The 11,485-nt window shown below is 35.3% G+C and overlaps 1 protein-coding gene across 1 annotated transcript; it reads left to right on the top strand.

The window, feature by feature from the left end:
- Positions 1-5,084: 5,084 nt before the first annotated feature.
- On the top strand, positions 5,085-6,282 carry LOC149001919 (transcription factor ORG2-like). Its single transcript, XM_089138531.1, has 3 exons — positions 5,085-5,393; positions 5,478-5,822; positions 5,954-6,282. Exons 1-3 carry the CDS (start codon positions 5,106-5,108, stop codon positions 6,035-6,037), a joined length of 717 nt encoding a protein of 238 aa, XP_088994657.1. The 5' UTR covers positions 5,085-5,105; the 3' UTR covers positions 6,038-6,282.
- Positions 6,283-11,485: the final 5,203 nt, after the last annotated feature.

Raw genomic sequence — 11,485 nt, 5'->3', positions numbered from 1 at the left:
ACAAGGCCAAGATGAAGTCTTAGATTCTCTGAAAGTCACAAACTCCACTAGGTCCTTTTCCAACATAACAAAGGGTCTTACTTAGCATTGTTGGACCTTCCAAAGGTGTCAACACTGTATCTTGGTCCTCCTTTCAAGTCAAACTTCATTCTAATCACATCATCTTCCAAACTCACTCGGGGTTTCCATACTAAGATCTTCATCATCAACCTCCAAGGGTTCTAGGTCAGACCTAATGGGTTCAAATTTGAATGGCCCACAGCTGTCTTCTTCCTTCACTTCGGGTCTTCGGATCTACACTATGGATTTTCGGATTAGGGTTAGGTAGGATTTCACAGTGTTGAAGAAGAACCTGCCTTATTGGGAATCTACAGTAAATAAGAGTCTCTTATTGGGAGAGGACAGTGTTGCTATGTAATTGTTACTATTAAGCTTTTCTTTTGGAATATTCGCGGCATTGGTAATGCGTCTGGGAGGAGGGTTCTTAAACTTTTGTTAATGACTCATCAACCAGACATTTTGTGTGTCACTGAACCAAAAGTGGATGTCAGTAAGTGCCCAATTCTAATAGTTAATAGTTATCAAATGTGAGTAGGAACCAGTGAGAAGGTGTATTGGGGGCAACTGTTGTTGTGGGTGAGCGAGCCTCTTAAGGTTCTAATTGCTGTATTTTTTTTTTCTTTTTCTTCTTCGCTTTATAAAATGACCCTTTTAGCGAAAAAAATCTGAGTTGTTTGATTTCTAATTTCTTTTAGATCTATTCCTAGGTTGTTTCTAACCATGATCTACTATTTTCTCATCTCTAGAATGAATCCCCATTCATTCTAGTCTCTCCGTGAAATCCATGGATCAATTTCGGTTTAACCCTATTTTATGACATGATTAGAATTCTATTCCAATGACCACGGTTGATGCTTAGATCATCATAGATAATCTTAGAATGTTATTGTGGAACTCCCCTTCGAATTTTAAAGTAATTGGACTTCAAATGAAGAGTTTCCGACCAAATTGGGAGCTGGCTGTCCGTATACAGCAAGGTTGGTCTGTCCAAACGACCAAGCCTGACTAACGAACAGGGTCAGTGACAATAATTTTCTCTATTTTGCTTCCGTTTTGTCTCCGATCGTTAGGGTTTGTTCCTTATGTTATAACATGTTTGTTTAGGGTTATTTGGTGATTTTGGACTTGCCCTTTAATCCCTTTCTCGAAACTTACGAAGTGAATACAAGGTGAGTACATTCACTCACAATTGACATAATTGCATACTATATGTTGTTAGATCTTGTTTGCATATGATAGCTACTGTCTTAGATCCTTTTATATATTGTTTTACTTTTGTAATTACAGTATGATATCCATGATGTGATTTATATATTTATTAGGAATGGGAATGAGTGGATTTATGAATGAATCTTGTTTGGATATATGTATGGAATCATGATGTGATTGCCTAGGTTGTGATTGGGGAATGGGGAATGCACTTTTGGTGTTTCTGTCATTGGACACCAGTGGAGGTGGTATGGGACGCATTCCTATGGTGCCCCTTGGCACTTTCCCTGATTATTGGTTGACATACCTAGGGCATGTCTAGCAGTGTTTGGCTAGGAAAACCTTGTTATATTAGACCCTATCGGAGGGGAATTAAGACTGGGTGACCCGTGGCAGCAATGGGGATTTGTGGGCGCTCAAGACTAGTAACCAACCTGTGAGAGGATATTACTGAAAATAATAGAAGGCAACCCTCCAAAAGAGATGTTTTGGGTTGCTCCTCCCTATGGTTGGATAAAACTTAATATTGATGGGTGTTTGATTGGGAAACCTGAGCATGCTAGTATAGGAGGAGATTTCATTGATGAGCAGGCTAGAGTAATTCAATCTTTCTCTATTTATTTGGAGGTAAGAACAAATTTCACTGAAATGGGGCCTTCATCCCAGGTATGGAATGGGTTCAACGTTTACTATTAAAGAAGATATGGATTGAGTGCAATTTTGTAGCTACTGTTGTGCTGCTTCAAAAAATGGTTTTTCCCTAGTGGATTCAATAGCATTGGAGAGGTATTTCTTTGTACTTTCAATTCGCAATTTAGAAAATCATTCATTGTCATAGGGAGATAAGCACTATTACTGATCACTGGGCAAAATTGGCTGCCAGACACAAGGCTTTGGGTATGAATGCATCCTAGTTACATGGGATGCCTCTGGACATCTAAGATTTAGCTTCTGAAGCTTGGTCAGAGTTTTTTTTTTTATTTTTTTATTTTTTTATTATTATATTTAAATACCATGCTATGCTATCTTAAGGAACTAGTGAGTTTGAATGTATTGGGGGCAGTTGCTGTTATGGGTTGAGTGACAGTAACTCGTATGTTGTAAACTTTTCTTTTTTTTTTATTATAAATAACCTTTTAATGAAAAAATAAGAAAAAAGAACTAGGAACAAAGGTAATATAAACGTAGGAGAAGTGATGGAAAAAGATTGTGTGGTTGTTGTGACTAAAATATCCACTTCCGGTTTATACCGGTCTAATCAAGTTTAACCGGATTCAGCTGATGAGATGAAAGAACCTATGGGTTCGCCCGAGATTATAAAGAAAAGATGATCAATACCATTCAATCAAGGGCAATGATCCGACGATCATGATTGAAAGGATTATGAGCGGGAAATTCTATATAAAAGGGGAAGAAGGATTTGTAAGGGGTAAGTCTCTCAGATCAACCAAAACACTAAATTCTTTCCTGGTTTTACTCCATTAGAACACCTCAGAAGCTCCTTCGAGCTCGGAAGCACTGTCTTCATAAATCTAATTAGACCGTCAGAGACGCGACGCCAATCAAGACGATCGGCTCCGTTTCTAATTAACCGGTGTGCTTCATTTTTTCTAGTGAACAAGAGACTAACGGGGAATCAAACCAACCAGATCAATCTAGATCTGAGGAGTTCGGTGCAAAGGTGGTGGTTCAAGGCTATCGACAATTTTAGCACCAACAGAGGTAAATCGATTTGCATATTTCTCCACTTAATGAAGTTGTACTTCGATCTTTCTAATCTGTCTAATTTTGGTGATTCAACCTTAGCCCACTTCCTAATGTAATTTCCTGATGTTTTTTTTCTACTTAATCTACTTCCATTACAAATCTCTCGAATTAGGTTATTTAGATGCTAACATCATAATTTTTTGTTTTTTATTTTTATTTTTGGGTTCAACATCATAATATGTCAGATGTACCTGTATCCTCAAAGTCAGATATGAAAAATCGAATTACTCAAACAAGCAACTGATTGCTGCTATGATCTTCAATTTTGTAGAGTGTGAGGGACCCCTCTATCATTAAGTATGAAGAGTGCCAAGGTGATGGGGAAGTTTAGTAATTTATTAATTTATTTGCATTGACAAACTGTGGCAAATAGTTTGGCGGATTTATCAAGCAACAAAGCACACAAAATAAGGATCTTTATGAAGAGATTTGAAAATATTTTACATGGAAAGGTTTTTTGTTTAAATGTAATTAATTGTGATTTTCAACTCAGAAGAAAATGAAGTGTTCAATTAGGTGAAGCAATATAATATATAAATTTAATCAAGAAAAATGACAAAATCAAGTGAGACAAATGATGCACGCTACTTTAACTGTGGTCCTATGATAAATTTTGATTTGCACTAGATTTGGAGTATTATGTGAGTCCCACAAATTGCATTAAGACAAAGACTAACAACAATTAATCATTTTTACCAAAAAAAAATAAAGAAAGAAAAAGAATAGAACAAATTATATATAAACTCCTTAAGTTTTCAATATCACATTTCCACCCTTTGATTCTATTATGTTTAAATCCCTTATTATCAAATTATATTTATATCAAACACACCTTTATTGTTAAAATAAAAAATTAAATAATGACTGAGCATATATCCATTGCCTTTTTAAAATTCCTAAGCCACTCTTTGTTACCCTCAAACCTACTTCAACTCTCAGAGAGAAGGAGAAAAAAAAATGAAAGAAAGAAGTAACTAAGGTGAAGAAAAATCATGACTGATTTTTATGTTTTTTTCCCTTAATCTTTCTCACTTAAAAAAAAATGGTAGAAAGATTCAATAACGACAAGTATGTCTTTTTCTATTCTAAAAATACCGATGTTAAACACTAGAGGATGTTTGTAATATAATAAATTCTATATGATGTAAAAATAATAGTTTAAGAACTTAGCAGGGGGATAAATCATAAATCTAATGGTTAAAATCATTTTATCTAAATATTGATGTTAGATATTTATTGATTTATTTATTTTTGTATTGGGGGCGAAGACTATTACATCTACCATAAGGAGTGTCGAACCCGTCTTCACTAAGAGACATTTACCATAAGGAGTGTCGACCCTGTCTTCGCTAAGAGGTGCTGGTCACTGATTGAGCAACCCTTCTTTTGTGTCTATCCCAGTTTAGATTTGAACAACCTCAGGAAATTGAGACTCTTTCAAATCTGACTCTGATGTGTGAAGCCTATTATTCAAAAGTGGACCTTCCACCCTACATATGGTCTATGGTCGGGAACTGTCTGTGCCCTAGCTCCTTTTAGGGATAGTGTATCTAAATTCACTTGAATGAGAGATTGTATTTGGAACCATCGAGGACCAGACAACATTATTGATTAAAAAATATATATAGCTAATAAATAATGAAATCATAATAATAATTCTAAATAGAATTATGGTGGCCTTTTACCAAAAGAAATAAAATTTATGGTGGACTTAGTGAACAAACCTTTTCACCTTAAGTCATACAATGACTAAATCTTTTGTTTAAAAAAATCCAATTAATCTGGACAAAATAATAGTGGGTTAATACCTACCTTAATTAAATTGTTAATTAAAGATTAAGAAGAAATGTTGACAAACAAACAAAAAAAATATAATAAAAAACTTAAAGTTGTGGCTGCTGTTAAAAATAGTTCATCTGCTCCTAAGACCATAAGAAATTATAATACTTTCGTCATACTTGATTAAACAATGCAAAGATGTGGTTACTGATGGTTTAGTATAAATATGTATTCCATGACTCATCATCTTTGCTAATTCCTGCACTTAATCCTTCCAAGATTGATTAACAATGTTGGCTTATTCTCCTTCTATGTGTTCAACTTCAAACTTAGGATGGCCAACAGAAGACAATTATAAGCAAGATCATCACAACTCATGGAAAACCAAAGGCCCTTCATCATTGCCTTCTTCAGAGCAGCAATTAGAGCGCTATGATTCTCTTCCGTCCAGTGTTAACAACAATGATCCAGCCATAATCAAGAAACTGAGCCACAACGCAAGCGAACGCGATCGCCGGAAGAAGTTAAACAATCTGTTTGGTTCTCTTAGATCAATACTTCCTGGAATTGATCAAACGGTACTATTATATAAACCCTAATTATATTTTGCCTTATAATATTTTTGCCAAATTTTCTTGATTTCAATTTTATTATGTTTGCAGAGGAAACTAAGTATCCCAGCAACAGTTTCACGTGTTCTTAAGTACATACCAGAGCTTCAGAAGCAAGTTGAAAAGCTCAGACAAAGAAAGGGAGAAATCTTGGCAAGTGTTTATAACAGAGGTAAAAACAATGAAAGAAACAGTGTCGTAAGGAAATCACTTCCTACTGTATCGGTAAGCCGGATCGATGAAAGAGATATTATGATTCAGATCTGTACATCTAAGAACACAAGAAGACCATTTTCAGATGTTTTAATGAATTTAGAAGATGAAGGGCTGCAAGTTCTTGATGTTTCAGTCTATGGGTCTTCAAGAGAGGTGGTCTTCTTCAATCTTCATCTTCAGGTTAATTAATTTACTTCATCTCTCCCTTTTTTTCCCGTACAAATTTGCTTCATCTCTAGTTATGCTGCTTCTTGTTGATTAATTGTTCATCTTCTTTCTATCTTCTTCTAATATGAAATTTTAATCTACAGATGAGAGAAAATCAAAGACTGGAATGTGATTTACTGAGTCAGAAGCTGCTATCTATGTGTGAGACCACAGAAGAGCTCTTTTGAAGATTTTGATTATGGATGAGCTAATCAGTAATAAAGGAAAGCTATCAGCTTAGCACCATTGTACATTTTTGACAAAAGAAGAAGAAAACAACCATAAGATAACAAATCTCTCTCCCCAGATAACATTTTACTATTCTTTTTCATCACCCTGTGGCTTGTATACACACTCTTCTTCCCATGGTTGTGTTCTACCTAGCAGCTTTCCCTTCCATGTATACCATAACTAGCTTGTATAGACATCAATATTAAAGCCCTCCATTGGGATGAGAAATGATATTTCATGTTTCCAATCTTCGTTGATTTCATGTTCTCTAAATGATCTTAGAGAGAGAGAGAGGACACGAAAATTTAAAACTATCAAGGAAAGCAAAACCTAAAGTAATATTTCATGTCTTCTGGTTTTCATCCTTCAGCATATCCAGTATTAAGACTAATAATTACTGTGCTACAATTTGTTTTAAATCTAATTACTTTCCACAGAATTTAAAATGAGGTGATGAGGGCTCTAATAAAATAGAATATTTTAATTTTTTATTGCTTTTATGTGGTTTGAATCATCTTCAAATTAACCTGACAGTTTTTTTTATAACCAATGACTTAACTTACGTGAGAACCAACTTTATAATGAAACATTTGGAAAATTCTCAGAATAGATCCTGACCTTGTTTTAAGAATTAAAAAAGAAAAGAGAAAATCGCTTCACCACATATTTTCATTTTTTATTTTCAAATATTAATTTCTCACTAGTCTTTCCTAGAGCCGAGAAAGAAAAAAAATTCTATGGCTCTCAGAATTTTCATATAATTTATTTCTTCCACTTTTTTTTCAAGCACAATAACAACAAGACTTGTCATGAATTCTTGGCTTTCAATCAAGTTTGTTTTATATCGTGTTAGATTAAGTCTTTAAGTTATGTTGATCGGATTATATATCAATTGATGCTTGATCGCAATTAGGCTGTCCAAACTGCATTGGACAGGCATCTTAATTTTAGCTATTGCATACTTAAGCTTCAAAGGTTCAAACAATTAAGAAACAACCATAACTTGAAGGAAAACTTTTAGGAGATGTGCTCTTTTCATTGATCAAATTTGAAAAATTCCAGTTGCTTCAGTTTAAAATCTCGAGTAAATTATATACACCTTGTGAGTTTACAAAATATTACGTTTACATGCTGGAAGTTTTTTCTATGACAAATGTTGCCTTGTGCTTTATTAGGGCTGTTCATTTTAAATAGAAAAAAACATATTTACCCTTGCTGATTCTTTTTATAATGAGAAAAAAATTGAAAAATATTCAAAATCAGTTGTTAAGCTCTTTTTTTTAGAGCTGTATGAGAATTTTGAAAATACTTGCAGTAGGTGTTGAGTCATTAGTTAACTCCCTATTTTTCTTTTTCTGCTAAAAGGATCATTTGTATTAAAAAGCGAAAAGAAAAATTATAAACATACAAACAAAGCACCATCTCTCAAATCTGCAATAACAATTACTCCCAAATACACCTAACCTCGCATAATCATACATAACAAATCAAAATCTGAAATGAGAATGACCAGAAGCCTCTAAATCAAGTTTCACTCTTAATCAATGATGTTCAGGGTATATTAACATCTGAAGAACCCTGTCTCGCCTAGAAATCAGCAGCCTGATTGTTTTCCCTATAACAATGCGAAATTTTCCAAGCACGACTGGCAAGAAAGAAATCAACACCTCTCTAGCTGTCACATCCCACCCAGTCGGATCCGTGGGGGTGATACAACGCAAGATCTAGGTTCAGTGACAATTCCATACAATACATGATAAAATAAGACTAAATGGACAGGAAATAAAACAAGTTCAAGTATTAATTATCAAGAATGAAAAAGAAGGGATAACAATAGTTCAAAACTACACACCAGAGTTCTAAGAAAAAAAAAAGAATGTTTAAAGTTGCAGAGGAAAACCATTTAAGGAAACTCTAAAGAAAAGAAACTCCATTAGAGTAGTCCTGGCACAAACAAAAAGCATCATGTACTTCCACTTCTTCTCCAAATACTCCATCTTGATAATCACTTGACAAATGATTCTCAACGAAAGTGGAGTCCTCATAACCTGTAGAGCAGTCAAAATAATAATAATAAATAAATAAATAAATAAAGGAATGAGTTCACAGAACTCAATGAGGTAACTGACATTCACATCATATATTCATCCAATTTCCATATCATAATTTATAAGACAATCATGTATTTAATAATATAATTGAACAAATGCATGGTGATGATATGAGGTTCCTAACTTTATAATGTAGTCTCTAAAGTAGACACGCATTAAGTCATACATCAATCTTTTTTGGGTGGTCTTAATCACTCTTCCCTCAACAAGAGACGTCTATTGGGTTCTTTGCGACTATTGGGTAAAGTCTTATCGAGCCATGGTGGGGATTATGTCACCACTCTCTCACATCACCATTGGTATAAGATCTGATGCGTGTTAGGGATAAACCTAAGCCCAATGTAAGGTCATACGGTCTCGTACTACATACGGTCCAGATATCTCCCCTTACGCTTAATGTTCTATTGGTTCAATACCTTCCCACCTATGAATGGAATCCTCAACAGGAGGCATCTGTTCGATCTCATTCCTTAACCCAATGGTCATCAACATATCATGTACAAGATGCTCTCCATGGCTTCTCACCGGTTGGTTATCGGGTCTTGAGCACCCAAGTGCCATTATCTATTATATGCAACCCTACCTCTATGATGATAGTGGGCCTGCTCGATATATAGGACCCAACCACTAGCATCATGAGTTAACCAGCTTTAATACCCCTACCGAAAGGGTAGTAGTACTCATAGGGATTCCTAGCCCAACAATTCTAGACACCTATCAATAATGCAATTGAGTTTAATGGCACCACATATGGTTACTAGGGTAATGGGCGAACCCACAACCCTAGTGGAAAATATAAGGTAATGAGAATAAAAATATTCCTCCTCTTTCTTTCCGTACATTTCCATTCTACTCTCATAACAATAGTATTAGATTTAAAGGCAAAGAGCAACATCATAACAAATAGCTTTACCTTCCTTTCGTGTAAAGTCACACACAAGCATAGTATAATAACTAGAAATTACAACAATTTATGTTAACAAAAGAAATTAAAATAACAACAATTAATTAAATATAACAATGGTTAGTTATTCCTCACCTTCCAACTGGATTCCTTTCTCCAAAGATAAAAAATTCCCTCCCACAAGAAGGTGACAAAAAGATAATTAAACCAAATCATGTAAGAGGATTAACAAAAATAACGTAGAAGTTAATTTGGGTTTAGAAAAATATCTCAAAATCCTCCCATGAAAGCCCAAACAAAAAACTAGGTTCTAACTCGCCTTTTTAACCTAAATCGGCTAAAAGTTATAAATTCGCCATCGATTCGAAGTCAAAACGAAACGAAACATTGGGAAAGTCTAATTGGCAGTAAAAAGATTATAAGGGTGTCTCAATTTGATCCAATTCAATCTATATCAAAAAACCCTAATTTGGCTCTCCTAAATCACCCGTGGGCAAAGAGTCAAAATGCGAAAATCTTCAAAAGGGATCGCACCATTATCTCTTATATTAAGAAGAAACTTTAATACAAGAAAACAAAAGCATCCAAAGAATCTAACATGCTTCCCTTGCAAGATACCTCAAAAGAAGAGAAGATAAAATACTCACAAAACTGTGTTTAACAGAAGGATTTAAAGAAATCTAACATTTCCTAATGTTTCCGCGAAGATCCAAGTCACAAAGCACCTTCAAATGGATGGAAACTGCTCTTCTCCTTGGTTTCTCCTCTTCCCGCAGCCTCAACCTCGTTTAAGCATAAAAATGCGTTTAGAGATGAGTTAAAACATAAAATAGGGTTTAAAAACCAGGAATCCCGTTTTTGCCCCGAAACAGAAAATGGGGTGGGGGGTTGGTTCACCCAACCGGCCCAACCGAATGGTCCATGTTTGGACCCCCAAACGGACTCCGATTCCGTTGATTTTTGTCTTGATGGAAAGGTCTTTTGAGAATCTTCAATTTGATACCTTATTCACATCAATCGAATTCTCCATTGCCAGCTTATAGACGTGCCAAAATTGCCTTTTAACACCATCACGGTTTATCTTCTCTCTTCTTTTAAACTCTATGAGAGTTATCAAATCATCACTAGGTTCATCCAAAAACATTAAGTCCACTTTAGAAACTTCAAGCCCGAGTTCGCGGTCCTGGAAGCATAGGTTAACGGGTTAGAAATCCGGGGGATTTTACACCAGCGCTGCAAGAAAAACCATGGAATCTTCTTTTACTGAATTAAAACCACAACTGCCACTAAATCACATTCTATCCATAAACGTTGAATATCTAACTTTACTGCTCACTTTATACCTTGCATCAAGGCCTTCATTTCAGCCTCAAAATTATTTTTGATACCTAAATAGGTGCTTAAATATAACAGAACAACTGATGACTCATCCCTAGACAAACCACCTGCACTAGCCATACTAGGATTGCCCAACGAACAACCATCGACATTTAACTTAACCCACCCTACAGAAGGAGAAAAGAAAATCTCTTGAGGAGGAGAAGTGCTCTTAATAGAAATTTTCAGACCCAGCTCACGATTGAACAAACACCACTAGAGGGACCTTTCTGCTATGAAGAACATAATCATGACAACTTAGATCAAAGGAGATCTGATGCAAAACCCAATCTTTAGACAGACGCACCTCCTCATATTGATATTTGTTACAAGAAAACCAGAGATAATATAATAGCAAGAAGCAGCCATGAACCACATATTACCCAAAGGCAACGACTTACCCTGCAGACACCACCACTTATAATTATCTTGAAGAGAAGAGGAAGGCTTTCAACTGAAACCAAATGAAGTACACAAAGCCTCCTAATAGCTGCAAGCAAAAGAACAAAGAATAAAAATATGAGGAATATCTTCAGAAGCCTCCAGACACATACCACATCGTGAAGCCAAAGAGATTCCTTTGGACATAACATTTGCATCAACAAGGATCTTCCCATGGAAAACCCGCCAACAAAAAATCTGTTGCCTAAGAAATATTTTTAATTTCCAAATCTTCTTCGTCCAATCTACAACCGCACCCTTTTTCCTGTGCATATCCCAGGCTGATTTCATTGAGAACTCTCCTTGAACAGTACCAATCCAATGACAAATATCTTCGTGAACACCAGCAGGAAGATGGATAAGACTGACACACTCCAGGATTTCTTTTAATGAGGAGATTGCACCCTCATAAAACACCACTATTGATCAAGAAAGCATCCACCACTTTAAGATTCAATTTGTCCGCTAAAATGAGAGGAACCTCCAAATGAGCAGCAATAGTAAAGTCTCCTAACTAATGATCCTTCCAAAATTTTATTTTTGTCCCATTGCTCACTGTCCATCTCTCATGA

The sequence above is a fragment of the Hakea prostrata genome, chromosome 10 (assembly GCF_041222555.1).
Source record: "Hakea prostrata isolate BN-2017 chromosome 10, UWA_Hpros_2, whole genome shotgun sequence".
Classification (NCBI taxonomy): Eukaryota; Viridiplantae; Streptophyta; class Magnoliopsida; order Proteales; family Proteaceae; genus Hakea; species Hakea prostrata.
Note: the sequence above shows the minus strand (reverse complement) of the source record. Positions and strands in the feature narration are given on the sequence as shown.

Excerpts from the sequence above, each read along its gene's own strand:
- LOC149001919 (XM_089138531.1), top strand. The coding sequence starts at position 5,106 with ATGTTGGCTTATTCTCCTTCTATGTGTTCAACTTCAAACTTAGGATGG. Across the intron at positions 5,394-5,477 it reads TTCCTGGAATTGATCAAACG|AGGAAACTAAGTATCCCAGC; the intron begins GTACTATTATAT and ends TTATGTTTGCAG. Across the intron at positions 5,823-5,953 it reads TCTTCAATCTTCATCTTCAG|ATGAGAGAAAATCAAAGACT; the intron begins GTTAATTAATTT and ends TTTAATCTACAG.